This window comes from Camelus bactrianus, chromosome 11 (assembly GCF_048773025.1).
Source record: "Camelus bactrianus isolate YW-2024 breed Bactrian camel chromosome 11, ASM4877302v1, whole genome shotgun sequence".
NCBI classification, from domain to species: domain Eukaryota; kingdom Metazoa; phylum Chordata; class Mammalia; order Artiodactyla; family Camelidae; genus Camelus; species Camelus bactrianus.
Genome location: NC_133549.1, coordinates 65,733,709 through 65,754,905, shown reverse-complemented (window position 1 = coordinate 65,754,905; position 21,197 = coordinate 65,733,709). Strand labels below are relative to the sequence as shown.

The following is a 21,197-nucleotide window of genomic DNA, read 5'->3' as shown; positions in this document are numbered from 1 at the left end:
TTAGGGATCAAATTTCTCAACTATTTACTATATAAGAAACTAAAATAGACATATTTCAAATATTTATTAACTCACTTAGAAATAATAATAATAGATTTACATGTTAACATAAATAGCATAATTTTTTGTTAAAAATGCCACACATGAAAAAAAATTGAGGGGGGAAGAGAGGTATGGACTTTACATTTTTGCAAATGTTAATGTCAGGCTGATGAGAAGAGCTGGATTCTTGAAGCTGCTCCTCCCTCAGTCCGCTGCCACAGCACCATCATGTGTCCTTGAAATTCTCCACTGGACACCCCTGAGAGAATGAGAGCAGGAAAGCAAACTGCATCCCAGAATCATCATGAAGATGGTCAACTTCACAGACTCCTGGAAAGGGTCCCCTCACCAAAGATCCTTGGAGCACACTTGGAGAGCAGCTGTTTCAGGAACGGGGTGAGGGGTGGGGAGTGGGGCTCATCTATAGTGGCAAACCAACCAAACACAAAAGTCTCAGCTTTGGTGGAGCTCATGTTCTAATTGGGGAGAAACAAACAAGAAAAGCATATGGTATATCTTGGTTATAAGTGCTGTGAAGACAGAAACAGGAAAGGAGGCCAGGGAGGCTGAAAGAGGGGGCTGGCATTTTAAATAGCACAGCCAGGGAAAGCGGTTTTGGAGTGAAGACTTGAAGCAGGGGAGGGCTCTCCCCCATCCACGTGGATACACGGACGGACGAATATCCAAGCAGCTACCAAGACCTTGGAATGTGCCCACGTGTTCAAGGGATAACTGCCACAGCGTGATGGAGGTAGGGAAAGGGGGCGAGGAGAGAGGGCAAGGGCGACGGTGGCAGATCAGAAGGAAACTTTTAAGCCACTGAGAGGATGCTGACTTTCACTCTGAGTGGGTGGAAGGCACTACAAGTTTGCAGTGGAGTGATCTGATCTGACTTTGATTTTTAAATGAGTTACTCCAACTACTGTGCTGAGAACTGGGGGGAAGGAGGCATGGAGGCAGAAGAGTCAGGAATTTACTGCAGTAACCTAGATGTTGGGTGACGGTGGCCTGGACCAGGGTGGGCATGTGAAGGCTGAAAGAAGCAGGCAGACTATATATATTTTGAAGCTGAAATAGGAAAATCACTGAAATAATTTAAACAGGGAGTCACACGCGCAGATTCGCTTTCAAAAGTTATTTTACCAAACAGAATATTCACACAGTCCCTAGTGTCACCCCACAGCTTACGCACCTGTCATCATGGGGAAATGCACATTACACTGGAGAGGGCGGGTGGTCAAGTGTGGCATGGCCAGCAGCAGGGTGGCCGGGCATCACACGCCTCATAACGTGGTCTCTCGTGCCTCCCACCTCATCCCCTGTGCAGGAAATGTGTGGCCTGAACCTCACTATGAGGAAACCATAAAGCAAATCCAGAACGCTGATGTTCTGTACATCTGCAAAGAAATCAAAAGCAGTGAGGATAGTCGAGGTCAGGGGAGACGACAGGGACACGTAACAGCCAAAACAACACCTGGACCTTGATTGGGTTAAAACATCCACCACAAAGGACATCTGGGGAACAACTGGGGAAATCTGGATATGAACGGCATAGGTGATGTTCTCTTTTACGGTGGTTTGTTTTCAGCTGGACACGGCAGAGTGTGGGAGAATGCCCTTTTTGGAAAGCTGGATGTTGGGGTATGTAAGGGTAAGGTCACAATGGCTGCAGCTCCCTTTCAACCAGGTTGGCAAAAAAAAGAAAAGAAGAGAAAAGAAAAGAAAAGTGTTGTATTTATTGAGAGAGAATGGCTTGGGGGAAGAAAGAGATAAGGGAGAGAGATGTTAAAACAAGATTTGAACAATTGGTAATTCAAAGGCCTGCAGGTGCTCACTGAACTCTTCTTTCAACTTTCCCATGGGTTTCACATTTTTTCAAAAAGCTCATTTCCCATCACAGCTTGATTAGGCACTGCTGACTTAGTGCTCTCCAATCTCACAGGAGAGAAGCGGCCTTTCCCAGCCCCACCCCAACCATACCCAGAGCAGAGCCTAGGAACAAAAAGGCTCCACCCCACACATCCCAGGCACAGTGACTTCCCAAAAGCCTGCATGTTCACAAACAAGAGCATCTATGACCCAGCAACATAGGGACATGTTAAGTGTCCCCAAGCAGACTGCGGGCAGCCGGTCCCAGGTCTCGCAGCTCTTTAGAGCATCTCCCCTCAGCGCCTGGCACAGGACCCATCATGTGCAGTTGATGACTAAGGGTGGGCACTCAGGGAGTTCCGGGTTTGGCTTCCAGCCACGGAGAAGCTCTCCTTCCAATGGGAAGAGGGCTTGTGCAGGGGGGGGCCCACAGCTCCACATGAATAACCAGGCCCAGCAAGCCTCTCCCTCTCCACTTTCTGAATTTCCCTTAACAACGAGGGGACAAGACCCTAGCAGGTCTTGGTGGATCAGGCAAATAACACACAACCGTCTTCCCTAGGACTCCAAAACTTATAATATTCAGGGCCTCAGAGGTCACCCCTCACGTTTCAGATACACTGGGACCTTTTTTGTCAAAATGAGATCCAATGAGGTCCAATGCAATGCATGAACTGTGATGCTGGATCCTGATTTTTTTTTTTTAATGCACTATGAGAAACATCTTAGGGACAAATGGAGAAGTTTTAACATGGACTTGGTATTTTCTTAGGTGTGATAATGGTGTTGGGGTTCTATTCAGTGACTTCTTTTTAAGGAGATACTTCCTGGGACATTTGGGGTGAAATGTCATGATATCTTCTACTTTCTGACATGGCCAAACATTAAAATTAATTGATTCTGGATAGCTCGCTGATCAGTCTTTTACCTTTTTTATGTTTTAATTTTTTAACAATAAAAACATTGGAGAAGCAAGCAAGATCCAACTTCCATTTCTTCCAAGAGGAGATCTGCTCACAGTCTGTCTCCCTTTGGCCTGAGAAGTCTTAGAGGCCACAGCCAGGGGCTGGTTGACCAGAGGCTCAGGGCAGGCAGCCTCCGCTGGCCTGGAATTAATGCCCTAACCAGATGTTTCACTGGCTGCCGACTGGGGCTAAATATAGGCTGTGACGCAAACCCACCTACTATCCATTCAGCGAGCGTACTAGGAAAACAGCACCCTGGGGGCTGCAGGACACGCTTTTCCCTGTGCACAGGGTGAAGTCACTCCTCACTTTCAATCCCATCCTCCTCTGCTTTAAGAAAATTAGGACAAGAGAAGATGCACACAACAAACCAACAATATGATGACAGTTGGTGGGAGACAGTGCCAGCTGTGGGAGGAGGTAACAGCCGTGTGACCGATCGCTCCTGGGGTGACTGGCAAAGAGCATGTGCCAACTGAGGCCCCTGCACTTAGGAGCTGTGTGACCTTGGACAGACCACTTCCCTCTCTGAGTGTCAACTACCTCTGCTGTGAAGCAGGAATGGTAACACCTGCCTAATGATCATTCAAAGGACTCGATGAGATGGGGAAACTCCTTTGTAAACTGTAAGGTGCTGTCACACATGAGAACCCCCATTCTTTCTTTAAAAGTCAGCAGATACAAAGATTGTTAAGCCCCTACACCTGACCAGGAGGTACCATGATTTTTCTTTCAATCGACTGACTTTTCTCACTAAGATAAATACAGTCTTAACCTAACCCAAACAACATCTATGAAATCATAGATCTAGGGCACTAATTATTTTCTTTAACACATATTACACTTAGTGCATACATATTAAACTTTAAAATGTTCCCAGGAACCACCTAAAATCACCTTGTGGACCACCAGAGCCAAGCAGATGGATGCTGTTAAGGCCCTGCCCCGTTATTTTGCAGATGGGAATCTGAGGCCCAGAGAGAAGCTATCACTCCCACAAGGTCACACAGCATATTAGCCTTTGGTCAGCAGCTGTGACCCAGGTCTCCAGCCTCCCAGGCCAGTGCTCACACCACTGCCAGCTGCCCTCCCTCATGAGGAACAAAGAGTTCTCACGCCCTGGCATATCCTCTCATAAAAGAAAAATAAAAAACCTGTTTCTGAAGGACAGTCATGCAGGCTCTATTTCTGCCCTCCTGCAGCTTCAGGGAGCCCGCTGGAGACCCGACCAGGAGCCTCTGACTCTTCAGGTCAGCTCTCGCCTTTCCCACAGAGGGTGGCAGTCAGCACCACGGCCCCCCGGAAAGCTAGTCCCCGCTCCAGGGCCCTTGCTCCTCTAGCAGCATCTCAGGGAGAATGGGAGGGCTCCTGTATGTCTAAGAAATGTTAGAAGAGCGACTAAAGGACCTACCCAATGAACAAACAACCCATCCCCAAACAGCCCACCTCTCTTAAAGGCATCTTTTTCCCAAGGCTGAACACCTGGGACAGGAAGGCACCGAGAAGTCTGTCAGAAGAGAGAGAGTAAGGCTTGGTATTTACTTGCAAGTTCCCTAACCTCTCTGAGCCTCTCTTTACCTCAGTCTAGAATAACATCACTGCCTCTTAGGGTTGCTGCAGAACTAAAGAAGAGAATGTCTAGAAATAGATAAATAGAAAGTTTCTTCTGTGTAGCACAGGGAACTATATTCAATATCTTATAATTATGTATAATGAAAAAGAATATAAAAAGAAATATATGTATGTGTATATATGACTGAAACATTATGCTGTACACCAGAAATTGACAGACTATAAACTGACTATGGTTCAATAAAAAAAGAAAAAGAAAGAAAGAAAAGAAGAGAATATGCAGGAAACAACTCAGCCCAGCACATAGGAAAAGCTCTTCAACTGTTAGCTTTAAAAACAGACAAAAGAGTCCAGTTATAAATAAATTAATGCTAGGGAAGTAATGTACAATATGATAACTAGAATTAACACTGCTGTATGTTATATATGAAAGTTCTTAAGAGAATAAATCCTAAGTTCTCATCACAAGGAAAAATTCTCCATTTCTTTAACTTTGTATCTGTATGAGATGACTGATGTTCACTAAACTTCTTGTGATAATCATTTCATGATGTGGGCGAGTAGAACTATTACACTGTACACCCTAAACCTATACAGTGTAGCATGTCAATTATATTGCAATAAAACTGGAAGAAAAAATTAAAAATTAAAAACAAAAGAGGAGGAAGCAGAAGGCACAACCAGACTAGAGAGAGGGCAGCCTGGGGGGATTTTCTAACTGCAAAGGGGAAAGTTTAATTCTAAGTGAGGCAAGCACTAGAGGAGACCGCAGCAGAGAGGGAAGACAGAAACAAACAGGGCCCACTCCTGCCTCAGGACTGTGGGTCCCTGAACAACTCCTGTCCTTGTCTTGTGCCTGCTCTGATCCTGAGCCCACCCCCCCTTGAAATCAGTCAAGCTGCTGCCCCTGTGGGAGCCCAGAGCCCAGCTCTTCCCTGCTGACTGAGCCTCCTGGGAGCCTCTGGCCTGCCCCACCCTGAGCACAGAACATCTGCAGCTGTCCTGAGCACACTGCTAGGACTCGGTGACTGCCAGCTTCTCAAGGGACAGAGGTGGGGCTGGCTCATCTGTCCCTATAGCCCAGCACAAGGCCAGGCAAACAGTGGTCCCGGTGAGAGGCTAAGCAGAACCAAGCCAGAGGTATGCACCAGGGTTTCTGCTGCCCGAGTTCTTTCTGGCTCTGCAGGGAAGGCCAGGCTGTGATAAGCCGCACATCAGGCCTCTGTACCCAGGTGCAGCAGCAGGCCCGTTTACAGTGGGGACACCCATAATCTGAGCTGGAGAGGATACCACTGGGGTAAAATCACTGAGTAGTGCCCATTGTCCCCTCTAAATGCTGGAGGGTGTCCATTGGCCACAGGGATTCAGAACCAGAGGTACTTGCTGTGTGGTCTGGTCTCAGTTTCCTCCCCTCTGAAAGGAAGGAGTTGCACCACATGCCCTCTATGACCCTCCGAAGTTCTACCCAAAGGTAACCCCCAACCCACATTCTAACTGACCCAAGTGATGGGTGACATACCAGTTCTGAAAGGTTGTAAGAGAATCACAGATGTTTTAAAGCCCCTTGGAAAGCAATTTCAATTTATTTTCAGAATCAAGAAGTCATTCCTGAGAGCTAACTTGTATTCCTTTCCTCTGTTTTAACCACTTTCTATCAGGTTTTCCTCGCAGAAGCCAGCTGTAGAGCACAACCTTTGACCTTTGTGGACAGACAAGGGCTGGGAGGAGGCGGAGCCTCATGGAGCGGGCCGCTTGAAGGGCGGAGCTGCAGGAGGGGCGGGGCCAGCAGGGGGTGGGGCTATGAGCCTGACCTCCGCCAGCCTGGCTCCTCTTCCCTGCCCCATCCTTTGTCCTCAGTGTTCAGCACTACCCATGGAAGGGAAAGGGATTTTTAGGGCCCTGCTCAATTGGGTCCCTCCCTGGTGAGGCAACACGGTGAAGCAGAAGGGGACTGCACTCATTTTCTGGACTGCTGTAACAAATTACCACAAACTGGGTCACTTAAAACAACAGAAATGTATTCTCTCACAATTCTGGAGGCCAGAAATACAAAACAATGGTGTTGTAGGGCCATGCTCCCTCTAGAGACTTTAGGGGGAAATCTTCCCTTGCCTCTTCCAGCTTCCGGGGGCTCCAGGCATTCCTTGGCCCCTTGGCCTCTGCGTTCACAGGACCTTCCCCTCTGTGTGTCTTCTCTTTTGTCTCAAAGCTCCCTCTGCCTTTCTCTTATAAGGATACTTGTCATTCAATTTAAGGCACACTCAGGTGATCCAAGATGATTTCATCTCAAGATTCTGAACCTAATTATATGTGGAAAGACCCTTTTCCCAAATAAGGCCACATTCACAGGTTCTGGGACATGACCATATCTTTCTGTGGTGGGGTGGGAGGTCACAATTCAACCCACTACAGAGCTCACTGGTCAGAGTCAGAAGTCCTCATCCTCCCACTAACTGGGCACTACCTCATCACCGTGGCCCCAGGCAAGTTCATCACACCCATCTGGAACCCTATTTCCCCACTACCTGCTGCACCTCTCCTAAGGGAGTCAGAACTGCAGGTGGCTGATACTCCACAGATCATAACCAGCTTTCCAACATGATGCTGAAACATCAGCATTTCTCAAACTGGAGACACAATTAAAGGTAAAAATGATCACAGTTCACCCACTAAGTGTGTAAATCCCTGACTCAAGAAACTTAAGTCTTGGGGGGTAGGGGTGGGTATAGCTCAGTGGTAGAGCCCACATCTAGCATGCACGAGGTCCTGGATTCAATCCCAGCACCTCCACTAAAAAATAAAAAAGAAACTCAAGTCTGGTTCTATAGAAACTTCTTCAAGTTACAAAGTTAATTATAGAGAAGTGTTGCCTTTAGAGCAGATGAAAGGATGTTATAAAGATAACTAAAAGGAAAACAAAATTCTAGAACCATGGACTCCCCCTCCCTCCTCCCAGATACATCTAGGTCCCCTGTAAAAGCCCAGCCTCCTACTCAGTTGCCCACAATCCCAGGCTGGGGATCTCCACACACCTCTGCCAGCCCTTACTTGCCCAGACTGTGCCCTGCCAACTCCCCCCACTCCACACAGCCCTTCCTCCACCCCCAGTTAGCACTCACTCTTCCTTTCTGGGACTGCTCCCTCAAGGTGAGCCTCTCCCAAATGTGCACCTCATCATCCCTGGCCCACAGAGACTGTCCAGATTGTCAGCGATGAGAAGTTTCAGCAAGACACCTGGGATTCAGCTTGAGAGTTGGCTTGGAAACCCAGCCACTCCCATCAGAATTCCCTCACAGACACCACCATGAGCTGTGGTTTCTACTCCAGCTGTGTGTTAGAATCACCTGGGGAAGCTGAAAAATTATAGGTGCCTGGGCCCCACCCCAGACCAACGGAAATCAACTCTGAAGATGGGGCTTGGACGTGTACTTGTAAAATCCTTGAGACAGGAGGCCTCAGAGGCCCTCTAGCCTAAAAGGGTCTGTCTTTTGACCTCAGGAAGTGACATAGTCTCCAAATTCCATGCCAGCCTTGGAAGCCAGCATCCCACTCGCCTCCTGCCAGGGAATTTGACCCCAATCTTTGACGGGGGAGGCTGGGGGCTAGCCTCCACCCACCACACACTGCATCCATCTCTGGGCCACCAGTGCCCAGCCCACAGTGGGTGCACAGGAACTGACCACCTGACACCAGGCACCTCCGAGGTCCCACCACACTACACCCAGCAGAGCCCATCCTCTGATCGAAACAGGAAACAGCACAAGGAGCTTTGTGACTTATCCAAGGCCACCCGTTGCATCCTGGGAGGGGATCTCCCACAGGAAGGGGGAGGGCTCTGAGCTTTGACCAGGCCAAGGCTGTTTTCCTTCTACCTTCTGGGCAAATATTTACTTCCTTGCAGGCCAAGATGCAAATGCCTCTGCTGGTAAGAAAGTCTCCCTGGGAAAGAATTAAATAAAACAGAGAAGGCACCATTTCTATAGTGAAACAGCTCTGGTCTTGGGGATGGAGGCAAATGGTGGGTTGTGTCAGTCATATCCCCTCTCCAGGCCTCAGTCTCCTCAGCTGTAAAACAGGACAAGTGTCCCAGCTCACACAGTTGTCCTGAGCATCCAGAGAAGTGAAACGAAGTATTGTGAGGCAAGTGCCAGGTAGTGGCTCTTTCTGCGCCCCAGCCCCTCTCACCAACACCCAGCGAGCTCTAGCCTGGTGATGCGCGCCTCCCATGCTACTGCATATCACACAGGACACTCCAACAAGAGCCCTGGAGCATCGCCCCATCCAAGCCTGGTCCCATGTGAGGTACAACGGCTACCCCTTTCTGCAGACAAGGAAACTGACTTATCCTGGCCACCAGTCAATCAGATTTGCTCTTCACCCATCAAACAAGACGTGCTCGTTCTCCTAACCTGCTGCCTGCTAGAACTGGGCAGAAGCCTCTGGCTGCAGTCCTCCCAGAGGGCATTTCTGACCTCAACATCCAGGCCCAACAAACATGCCATTCTGCAGTAACCTACCCTTCTCTCCCAGAGCCCATCTCCAATCCTCCAATTCTCTACCTGGCCTCCGTGCCCTCTAAGCCCTGCTCCCACCTCCTGGAAGCCCTCTCCCAGGGCTCCTCTGCAGTCACGGCCAGGCAGCCAGGCAGGAAATCACCCACCACCTCCAACTGGCCACTGCTGCCTGATTTCAGTTTCCATCTCCCTGTGGGCTGAGCTTTTAGTTTTTCCTGTTTCCCTTCCCCTGGCCTGGGCGGAAAGGCCCAGCCTGGAACTGAACAGCGCACCTGTTGAATGGCTGACATTCCCTGGCAAAGGCAGACCCTGCCCCTGGGCTCCCAAAAGTGCTTCTCCCAGCTCCCCTTCTCCAGGTGCTCTCAGAGCCTTGAGGATACTTCTGGTTTGGCTTGTCTGGCCCCGTGTGCCCATCATGTGGCACATAGCCTCACTGGTGTATCGCTAAAGCCCAAGAGGTAAGAGGTGGGGAGGACCCAGGCCCCAGAAGAAGCCACATGCTGTCTTGAGGGGTCAGACTTTTCTGCCCAAGAGCAAGGCCACAGCTGGATGCTCTAGGCAGGGCACTCCCTGCAGAAAGTAGCTTCCTCTTATAAGACAAATTTCAGGAGTTCTCATCACATCTTGTGTTCCAGCTTCCCCTGAGCTCTGCAAGGCCCCCAGGCAAGTCTCCATCCCTCCATGGACACCGGCCCTACGGTATGCTGGGTGCTGTTGAATCCTCATTCTTGCAGGATCCTCCCCACAGCCCTCTGGTGTATCCATAGAGAAGGCGTCCAGGAGGCTCAGACTTGGATCTTTACCCAGGGTCACAGCAGAACCAGCATTTGATTCATGTCTCCAGGGGGCACTGCCATCAGGTCCTGATGATTAAACTTCCCCTCTTGGTTATTAAGACCCAAAAGTCCTCATACGACCAGACCCCTGTCACCTTCTCCACCCACAGTTCGGCCCTTCTTAGGCCTCCTCATCTGCTCCAGCCATGCTTGCCTACCTCAGGGCCTGTGCACTTAACTTCTCTTCCGTCTGAGACGCTCTCTACAGGCCTTTCTTCTGGCTGGCTCCTTCTCACTCTTGGAGCTCCTCATAAAGGTCTTCCACAGCCACCCCATCTAAAGTAGGAACTCCCATCTCTTCCCACTTGCTCTTTGAGTTCTTCCTTAGCACCTATCACAAGCTATGTTTATTTACTAGTGTGCCTGTCTTCCAGAGTTTGGACCAAGCCTGTCTTGTTCATAGTTGTTTCCTGGTGACTATCACAGGGCCTGGCATACAGAGTAGGCATTAAATAACTATTCTATTAACTGAACAAGCAAACAAACAGTCCCCACCCTGGAGAGAATGGCAGGTCAAAATGGGACTCTCCTGCCTTCCACGAAGATGTCAATTCCAACCCACTCACATCAAGAGGTTCCCTCTAGGAAAGGTCTATCTTTTCAATCCCATATCCTAGGATTACCCAGAAGACATCTTTTCCCTGCCTGTCTATGGAGCCAGCTGGTGTAGATATTTCACTATCAGTCCCTAGTCTGGTTTACTCAGAGCCCCACCTGAGGCTGGCACTGAGTCACCCAGACAGAAGAGGCACGCGGCAGGGGGAAGGAGGAAGGCAGGTCGTCACTCCTGCTTCTCAGGAGCAAACAACCAAAGGCAGTGAGCTCCCAATCCAGTCCTGCAACTTAAAATGACCCCCCTCTTACAGGAAAAGGAGAGTTCATGCACAGAAGCCTAGGCTAAGTGCAAAGAAACTTTCTTGGGGCCTTATTTGCTCATCTGGAAAATAAGTGCCTTAGAATGCTTTCCAAACCTCTCCTAGGGCTGCCTGCCTGATTTTCTGGATTTTAAAGTCCCCATGGCCGGGATGGGGGTGGGGAGGGCCTCTCTGTGACCCAGGTCCGAGCCTGGGCCCAGGTCTTCTCTAACAGCCTATGAGGCACAGTGATCACTTCTCCAGTATGGAGCCGCCTCACTTTCTGCTTGAGTTTCACTACTTTCTCTATGAAATGCTTCCCTCGAACAAGAGGGAAATGGACCTGGCCAATGAAGCAAACACAATCTTTTTAAAAAAGTTAAATATGTACATATACATATAAGGAGATGTCCAAATGGGTGTCTACCCCAACAGTGGTTCTCTCCCAGTGGGAGAATCAAAGGTGATTTTTGTCTTCAATGTGCTCACCTGAATTGCTTGGAATTCTTTGTAGCTATGTGCACATATTATTTTCACACCAACAAAGCTCTTTTCCAAAGTTAGAAATTCCTGCTGCGCTTAAGTGGGAGGCCAGGTACCTGGCTCCTTCCATAAGTGCTGTCCTCTACCCCCATCCTGAGCCCTGACACATGAAGGGATCACAGCGGAGGGGTGGGAGGATGGCTGGTAAAGGTCACAGGGACCCCATGAAGAAACTGGAGTCAGGCAACCTGGGTCCTGGTCTGTCACTAACCTGCTGTGGGGTCTCAGCTATTTGCTTCCTCTCTGGGCCTGTTTTTTCCTCAATAAAATGAAAAGGTCACCCTAGAGATGCCTTCAAGGGCCCTTCTAATTCCCAGTCTATGACTCTCAAGCGTCTAGAAGAATAGAGAGGGAGGTAGGAAAAGAATGGCTTTAAGTAACTGGTGTAGTGTTTATCACGCACCAGGCATTGCTCTAAGCTCTTCCTACAATTAATCCATTTAATGTCTCAGCAACTCTCAGGTAGGTCAGGTAGTGGTCGCCCACTTTACAGATAAGGCAACTGAGGCACATGGAAGGTAGTGCCTACATCACTCAACCTGTAAGTGCCAGAATTGGGACTTAAACCCAGATAGCCTGATACACAGTCTGCGCTCAACCATTAAACCTTAGGGAAATATAAAGAATCACAGGCCAAACTATGATAATGGGGCCCATCTTGGAGAAGGCAAGGAAGAGTTAATATTGCCTCTGGCATTTTTAATCTCTACCAGCTATCCACACCCACTTCCTTCCCACTCACTCATCAATACCCCTCAGCCCTGACACCCTTATTCAACTGAAAACTACCTCATTGTCAAGGCAACAGGCATGGTGCTTTCTAGAAAGCCAGTGTCTCCATGATCAGCCCAGCCCACTTTGCAAATTCAAGGCATCAGCAAACCTGACTGCTGCTGGCTACACACGCTGCTTGGCCTCTCACCCAGGTGCCCATATCTTCAATCCTTGCTTCCAAGATACAGGTTGGACTCAATCACCCAAATGCAACAAGCCTCCCCTGAGGACCTACTGCGTGCCCAGCCCTGAGCCCAGAATTTAGAAGAGGATATGAATGAGCTACACCCCTGACCTTCAGGAGCCCACAGTCCAGCGAAGAAAAACAGTCGTGTAAACGGATCTCTTGGACACCCTGTGGTCGGTGCTATAATTAGAGGTGTGTCCCTAGTGGGCTGAGGGCACATGTGTCAGAATGATTCACCCAAGTGGTGGGAAGAGGAGGCTCCAAGTGCCTCTGGGTAAGCTCATTTCTCACGGGGACACCTTCGGCTGCCTACAGAAGGAGCTGGGAGTGAGGGGACCTGGGGGCCTGTGCCAGCTCTGCTGGGTGACCCTGAAACACGCCCCCTCTGAGCCCCGAGGTCGCCTTCTGAAAACAAGAGGGCCCCCAAGCATGGGAAGGGAAATTGTTGTAAATTGTTCGTCATATTCATGTGGACTCCCAGACGGAGACAAGTTTTCATTGCTCATTTCCCTTCTCATCCTCCCAATCACATCAAGGAGCAAATCTCAGCTTCAGTGTCAGTTTGTCTTTATGCCTCTTAAACACTTGTCCACCTACCTTTTGAATGACGAGGGCAAGCCTAATGTTCACAGCCCACAGCACCCACAGTATCTAGCTAGTATTTAATAATGCTGTTTTGTTTTCCCTGTGCTATATTTGCTGTAACTATTACCTACTATTTCTGATAAGGAATATTGGTTTCCCCTTGGCATCAGTGATATAAAAGTAAATTTTAAATAAATAAATTTGAACATAAATACAAAACAGAAACAGACTCATAGACATAGAGTACAAGCTTGTGGTTGCCGGGGGGGCGGGGGGAGGGAAGGGACAGACTGGGATTTTAAAATGCAGAATAAATAAACAAGATTGTACTGTATAGCACAGGGAAATACATGCAGGATCTTGTGGTAGCTCACAGTGAAAAAAAAATGTGACAATGAACATATGTATGTTCAGGTATAGCTGAAAAATTGTGCTCTACACTGGAATTTGACACAACACTGTAAAATGACTATAACTCAATTTTAAAAAGTTAAATAAATAAAAATAAATTTGAGTTTAAAATAAATTTTAAAAATAAATTTGAGTTTAAAAAGTGAATCTGTTTAAAGTAATATATTACATGTAAATAATAATATAATAGTTATAGTCTCTATGTATGACATTTTAACATCTATCAAAATTTTAATTGCATATACAAAAACAGGCAAAGCTGTTCTATGCTATTAGACATTCCAATAGTGATACCGCTGGTGGGAAGGGTAAGTGACTAGAAGTGGACACAAGGGGGGCTTCTGGCTTCTGCTGTCCATTCTGTTGGTTGACCTGGGGGCTGATTATACAGGGGTGTTCACTTTGTAAAAACTCATCAAGTTGTAAACATTTATGGTGAGTCCATTCATGTATGTATGTATATGATATACTCTACCCCAGTAATTCCACTTCCAGACATTACCCTGCAGACATACACATATATTGTGCAAAATGACACATTCAAAGATGCTCACTGCAGCACTGTTTACAGCAACTGGAGATTGGAAACAACCTGAGTTCCCCAGCTGGGGACTGGTTAAATAAATTTTGGCAGAGCCTACAGTGAATTCTATGCAGCCATCAACTAGAGTGAGACAGTCCCTAGCAGGGCTCCAAAGTTTACAAGGATTTAAATTTAAGCAAAAAGGTAAGGGCAGAACTGTGTGTGGTGTGCTACTTTATGCAGAAAAAAAAAAAAAGACATATAATACAGGCACTTGTTTGTGCCTAGGACATCCTATGCCTAAGATATTATCTCAGAAAAGAATAACAAGAAACTGCTAGTAAAGGTACCCTCTGGACAGAGCAGGTCAGGAGAGAGGGGTAGGAGGGAGGCTTATCACTGATGATCATTCTTTTGTACTTTTCAATTTTGTACAATATCCTTGAATTTCCTATTTGATAATAAATTTCAAAGCAAAAAGTGTTACAGAAGGTACACAGCTATGGTAAAATGTATGGCCCCTTAAATACTGAGATCAAAGTGTTCGCACTTTGGGCTTATAAAGCAAGTAACCCTTGGCCCTGCTCCTCCTCCCAAGGAATGGCATGGAGATAATACACTTTTCTGTAATGGTTTCCAATTAATAGCAAACCCAGTCTAGGACAAATTACTTAAACTGGGCCTCCACCCTGCAGTTAATTCTGGCACCTGGAGTTGCCCTGGCAAAGCTGACAGGTGGCTGAGTTCTTGGCATAGGTGAGGAGATTTTTAAGCACAAATACTTCCAGGGATGGGAAGTTAAATACTTGGGAAGGCAATCTCAGGTGCTGGAGAGGAAAGAATCTGAGTTCTGAGTCTCACCCTGCCCTAACAGAAGCAGAGCAAGGGCCACAGACTGGTCTTCTCTCAGGGCTGCAGGGGACAGTGACAAGTCAAGGCTTTGAAAATTCGAGTTCAAGTTTAACTGCATAACTTTCTTTTGCATAGCACTTGGCTTGCCCACATATCACTGTCTCCCCACCTTGCTAATCCTAAAAACAATCCAATGAGGTGTGGGACAGGATATCAGTTATCCATTTTACAGATGGGAAAATGGAGGTACAAAAAGGTTTAACAGACTGGTCAGTAATTACGTATCAAGAGAAGGAGTATAGCCAAAAACATAACCTCAACCTTCCAACTCCTTATTTTCTCACCTCCCTACACAACAACCTTAGCCTTCCCTCTTTCAGCTCTGACCTACAGAGAGAGAAGAGCTTCTGAGGCCAAACAAGGAGCAGGCAGAAAAAACCAAAAAACAAAAAAAAAACCCAGAATCAGAATCAAGGAGCCTATGAGACCATCTAGCCCAGCAGTTTTCAACCCTGAGTACACACTAGAGTTACCTAGGGAGTTTAAATAAATTTAAGTAAATACATAAGCCAGGGCCCAGGCATCTTCAGTGCTTTTAAAATTCTTTAGTTGATTGTGATGCAAATTTGGGAGAGAACCGCTGAATGACAGCTCAAATTATCCCCAACTCAGCTCTACAAACAACCTTCTGCCTCCCTGGAGCCTCCATCCGTGCATCTGTACGACATCCTCTGGCCCCCAGATATTCCATTCATCTCTCTTCCACATTATTACATAGAGTCAGAGAACTAGACTGGGAGCTGGGCAAGTCAATTCACAGCTCTGAGGCCCCAAACAGCAAAGTGACTTGCCTAATATCTCCCAGTGAACCAGTAACCGAACAAGACTAGAATCCTGACCCACCAGGCAAGGTCACATCCACAGGAGGGTCACAAGGAAAGCCAGGACTGATGGCAGATCCAGAAGTTCCTGCCAGCAGAATAGACTTAGCGAGAGCTGAAGAGGAGACCAGGAATGTGTGCGTGTGTTTTGGAGGAGATGGGTGTCAGGTACCTGGGCAAGTCTGCCCTGCGGCACACTGTGGGTGTGGGACTACTCTAGAGTGGCAGGGTGGGCAATGGCCTGCAGAAAGATGTCCTCGTTTCTAGGAGGGGGCCCAGCTTGGTCTGAAATCTCCATAAAGAAATTCAGTCTATTGGGTCAGCTTACCAAGAGGGCTCAGCTCCCCTGCCCGTAGCAATAATAATGGCTCACACTTCTTGAGTTCTTTGCTGGTCCCTGTGCTAAGTACTGTACTTGGCCTGTTTCATTTAATCTCCACAACCATGCTGAAAGTTTGAGTATAATTACTGTCTCCATTTGCAGATGGGAAACTACAGCCTAGAGAGTTAAAGTAACTTCCCCAAGATCACTCACATAGAAAGTGGTAGTGGCAGGATTCAAAGCCTGGTTAATGTCTAACCATTACCATCCAGCCCCCAATAAGACAGAAGAGAAGGCTAAGCCCAGTGACTTTTTTTTAGTTACTGAGCCCTAGAAGCAGCGGGACACCTCCCCAGACACGATCAGGGAATCCTGACCACAACACGGACAAGCCATCCTCCCTCCACCCAAGAGGAAACCGAGGCACAGTGGGAAAGCATCTTGCTCAGAGGCATCGGTAACTAAATAGGGAAAACAGGATCAGGAGTTCAGGTCTCCGGACCCCAGTCCACAAAGCCTGACCACTTCTCCACTGACAGATGGGAAGATGAACTCAGTCATACCCGGCAGGCGGGGTGGGCGCGGCCACGATGGTAACCGCCGCCTACAGCACTAGCGGAAGCGCAGTGGACTCGCAGAACCAAACTGCTATTACGGTGCACACAGGTGAGCCACGTAGAGCTCCTTCATCGTAGACGTGGCCAATGAGCTCTAAAGCTCCCTATCGGGCAGCTGAATTTCCCGGTTCCCAGGTAAATTGGGAAGAAAAACCAGGAGCGCGCCCCCGGAGCCCTCCCTGGAGCAGACAGGTCTGGACCCAGCCCCCGGCGGGGTGGGTGAACAAGGGAGTGCGGGCTCCCGCTCCCATCCCGTGGCCCGACGGGGTCACTCACCCAGAACACTGTGGAGTAGATGATGAGCGAGAACTTGAGCCAGAGGTAGGAGAGGCGCGCGCAGTAGCGCACCTGCTCCGAATCCCCGCGGGGCATCCTGGGCTCCCGGGCCGGGTCCCTTGCTGTGAGCAGCCCCACCTGCGGCTGCCGGCCGGGTTCCCCGCCCCGCCACCGGGTGCTCGCTCGGGGACTGACACCCGCGAGCCTCAATCACAGCCCGGGCCCGCGACCAGTCAGTTCCAGCGGCCAATGAGCGAGAGGCTGAGGCCCAGCCTCTGGGAGGGGGCGGGACGGGGGCGTGGCTGCGGCCCAGGACCCGGAGGAGGCGAAGGGAGGGTCGCGGGCGAGGGTTTTGCAAAAGAGGTTGCGTGCAACTTCGGAAAGGCCTTTGCTAAGGAGCGGAGAGGGTCGTTGTAATGTATACAGCGGCGCTCCAGGGAGAGTGCGAGTGTGCCTCATGCAGGGTACATAGAAATGTCTGCTTTCCACAGTTGTCAAGAGAGAAGACTATGGGAAAAGAGCAAGAATTTACCGCTAAGGTGTTAAAGTGTGCAAATAAGTGTGCAAGGCACGAATGGAATAAGGAAGTGGAATTGTTCAGCCTAAGGGGTCGGGAGGGCTGCATCTAGGAAGGTGAAGCATTCCTGTGTCGGGCTGGGCCCCCACGGGGCTGGGGCCCCCGCAGTTTCCTTTGTAATAGAATCCCTGTTGAAGGCCTTTCCCCAACAAGTCTCTGTGGCCAGGTGAGATCCCAACTCTGCCCCAAGGGCCTCCTCTTCTGAGAAGTCGCTCTGATCCCCAGGCCAAATCAGTGACCCCCCACCCTGGCACACATTCAGCCCAGGCCTGACACAGCCACTCCACACCCAGCCTTTCCTCAGCCTGGGGTCTGTGTCTGTCTTCCTGGCTGTGAGTCTGTCTCCCACGGCCCCTGCTTGACTCACTGCTGTTTCCTTTCTCTGAAAGCCTAGCTCAGTCTGGGGCTTGGGAGCCAGGCAATCCGTGTTTGTGGCATTCAGGAATTAAACATTTGGCTGAGAGGTTGAGAGCTCAAGGCAGGGCTGGGTGGGGTCCCTGGTGGTGACAGCAGGAATGGCATGCTTGTCCAAGTCCCTGGCCTTGGACTCCCAAGCCTCCCAGAGAGAGAGACCGGGCTGGCCCAGCCCCCAGGGCTCTGTCCTAGAAGGAAGAAAGTAAGGTCGGGGGTGTGGAGAGAAGCAATGCCCTGCCCTGGAGGGGAAAGGCAGCCAGTTTCCTGGTACAGAAGGAGCAAGCCCAGCAAGGTTGCCTAGAGACCTGGAACCAGGGGCTGCTGAGGGTCACCTTCAAATGAATAACTGAGGGCATCTACCGCAGGGTTAGAAGCTGTCCTTTCTGTCCTTTAAGGAGGAAGAAACAACTCGTTATCCCTCTTTGTGGGACTAGCTTCCCTCACCCAGCCCCACAGAGCTAGTCTTACATCCACTCTTTAAGACATTTGTCTCCATCCCTAGGGAGGCTAGTTCAGCACGTTGCCCTCAGAGGGCTGGGCTGTCTCCCTCTACCTGGGGGTTAGCCTCCTAGCCTCCTTCCCAACTCGGGTTTTCAGTTGCCCCTGGCTGTAGTTCTGGCCTCTCTAGCTTCACTCTCTCTGGTCTTTCAAATCTTCCCTAGTGACATGCACACACCTGAGTGGTCCCTCTCAGCTCTCCCTGAGCCCCTGTGTGAGGCCCTGAGGGATGAGGCTGAGACACCCCTGCAGAGGGAGCCTGGAGCTCTTTGGGGCACAGCCCTTCCCAGGCTCCTGAGCAACTTCATTGTCCCTCCTCATCCCCAGCCTGACCCCCAAGGGCCATGGGTTGCTCCTCAGACACATTTGCAAACACAGAAATCTCAGAAATGACAACCCATTTTCAATTTTTCCCTCCTTTTGCCAAGAGCTCTGGGCTAGGGGTCAGCAGGCCTGGTGCCAATCCTGCTTTTGCCAATAACTCTTTGTTAGAATATGTGGCATAAATAGTGCAACATACAGGTGTAAGTGTGACCCTGGCTGCAGTTTAGAACCACCTGGGGAGCTTTACATGTAGTCTGATATCTAAGCCCCACCCCAGTCCAGTTTAGTCAGAATCTCCACCATTAGGGCCCCGGGAATCAGTATTATTGTAAAGGTCCCAGCAAATTTCTAAAGTGCAGCCATGACTGAGCATTACAAGCCTAGAGGTAGTCATGAGGGTGAGGTGGTCAGTCAACATTTTATCAGAAAGGCCACACTCCAGAGAGCACTCAGCTACCCAGTGGTGTGCTGGTCAATGTTTAAAAACTGACTCTCTGGTGGTAGTGGTGGTTGTGAAGAGGCAGGGGGACCCTGTCAGCACTTTCCGCAGTGTAAATACTCCCACCATGTCTGAGATGTGCACAATCGCACAGTCAGCTCAGCACAGCCCTGCGGCTCTCCCTGTCTCAGTACTGATCAGCATAGAGAATGCCATAATGAATGCATCAGTGAGATTCACAGCCTACTAGCCAGCATAACAGGTATTAGAAATAAGCTCTCCTTTGGTGAAATTAGTGCAGGCACACCTCGGAGATATTGCAGGTTGGGGTCCAGACCACTACAACAAAACGAATACCACAATAAAAGTGAGTGACATGAATTTTTGGTTTTCCAGTTCATATAAATGTTATGTTTACACTATTCCATAGTCTATTAAGTGTGCAATAGCATTATGGCTAAAAAAATCAATGTACATACCTTAATTTAAAAATGCGTTATTGCTAAAAAATGCTAATCACCATCTGAGCCTTCGAGGCATAATCTTTCTGCGATAGTAACATCAGAGATCTCTGATCACAGATCACCAGAACAAGTAATGAAAAAGCTTGAAATATTGCAAGAATTACCAAAATGTGACACAGAGATGTGAAGTGAGCAAACGCTGTTGGAAAATTGGCACCGACAGACTTGCTTAGCACGAGGGTTGCCACACACCTTCAGTTTGTAAAAAGCACCGTATCTTCAAAGCGAAATAAAGCAAAGTACAATAAAACAAAGTATGCTTGTAGTACTCAAGATACGTAGGTTGGCTAAAATGATTGAGGGGCACCACCCATTCCTTCCTCAGAGTGAAAAAAAAAAATTCCCTTAAGGATGATGCTCTGGGCTAAATCTGTGAGGGGTGCCGTATCCCAAGGGATTCTGGTTGCCTACTATAACCATCAGTCTAACTGAATCCTGCCTCTAGAATGTTGTATCTTTCTTTGTTTTGGGGGGGTGGGTAATTAGATTTATTTACTTATTTATAGATTTTTTTGATGGAGGTACTGGGGATTGAACCCAGGACCTCATACATGTTGAGCATGTGCTCTACCACTGAGCTATACCCTCCTCCCTGTTGCATCTGTCTTGAGTGGACCCCTCATACAAGGTGACAGAGCACCTAAAAGGACAGAGAGCGGGGCCTTCCCTGACTTTACAGACCAGACTGTATGAACCGGTTTTGTGGCTACTTGCTAGTAAATGCTTGTTTTACAGATATTTGCATGGGTAGCAGAATTTGTTCTGAGATCTGTTTTCATGATAACCTGGCAGGGAGATTGTAGGGGAAAATAACTAACCCTCATCATTAGTGGCTACTAATATTTACAAAAAAGAAACCTATGGATTATGCACGACTGACTGGGCTCACAGAAGTCTGCATCCATGCCTCTGTTCCCCCATCTGTGAAACCATGAGGTTGGACTAGTTCTAACAATCTTAGCTACAGTCCCCACAAGCAAATCAGTCAGCAGATGTACACTGAGCTTTTCATACTCATCAGGCCCTGCCCCAGGCTTTCTGGATATAAGACACACAAGAGCTTCTATTCTCTTCTATTGGGGTGTGGAGGGCTGTAGGACATGCAATATGTATCACGACAAATACATGAAAAGGGTCATTTCAGGTACTGAAATGTACTGAATATCCGGGAGAAGACTTTTCTCCAGTGGGAAGTTCAAGTCCTCTGTGACCCAGCAAACGATGTGCCTTCTCCCTCCACATTCTAGTGTACCAGCTGCATTCCAGCTACAGGAGACTGAAATGAGTTAACTACGTGGTTTAACGAGCAACTCCAAACAATACAGAGAGACTCAAATATTAAGAGTTCAATACTGGTTAGAGTTGGAACTTTACATAGAGTTATTGTGCATTACTGTAAGATGGTAGTACTGTGAGATTTTACAAAACAAGTGTTTTATAAAAAAGGATCTATCAAATTAGTCTGGGAAATGCTGGACTTCTTCATAGCCTTTAATGTGAAGATGTATATTGTGGTCTCTCCAAGAGGAAAAGGAGACGCAGCCTTTCCCAACTACATTTGACTGCACGCTATTTTCCCCAGACACCAGTGTTAACATCTCAAGGAACTAGTATCTCTCAGGATGGACTCAGGGAAATACTGCCCCATGAGACTGATTCCTAATTCTTTTGGAGTTGAAAGTGACCTCTTCAAAGTTATATGTGTTTATTTTTATACGTTGATCAGCAATTGGTAGTTCTATTAACTTTTCTGTTTTTATCCTTTGTACGTTTTTAAATTAAGTAATAGATTCTTTTA

The 21,197-nt window shown here is 48.3% G+C and overlaps 1 protein-coding gene, 1 long non-coding RNA gene and 1 other non-coding gene across 3 annotated transcripts in view; all 3 read right to left on the bottom strand.

Moving 5' to 3' along the window:
• TSPAN15 (tetraspanin 15) overlaps positions 1–16,831 on the bottom strand; it is a 48,462-nt gene extending 31,631 nt beyond the window's left edge. Inside the window, exon 1 of the mRNA XM_010951665.3 lies at positions 16,624–16,831. Coding sequence (XP_010949967.1) covers positions 16,624–16,719 — 96 coding nt within the window. The 5' untranslated portion in view covers positions 16,720–16,831. The remainder of the gene's footprint in view (positions 1–16,623) is intronic.
• LOC141579149 (uncharacterized) lies at positions 50–16,616 on the bottom strand. The gene is made up of 2 exons (XR_012510289.1): positions 1,235–16,616; positions 50–301 (listed from the first exon to the last, which is right to left on the bottom strand). It is a non-coding gene; the product is annotated as an uncharacterized LOC141579149 (long non-coding RNA).
• A 3,084-nt stretch (positions 16,832–19,915) lies between the features above and the next one.
• Positions 19,916–19,988, bottom strand: TRNAV-AAC (transfer RNA valine (anticodon AAC)). The gene has a single exon. It is a non-coding gene; the product is annotated as a tRNA-Val (tRNA).
• Positions 19,989–21,197: the final 1,209 nt, after the last annotated feature.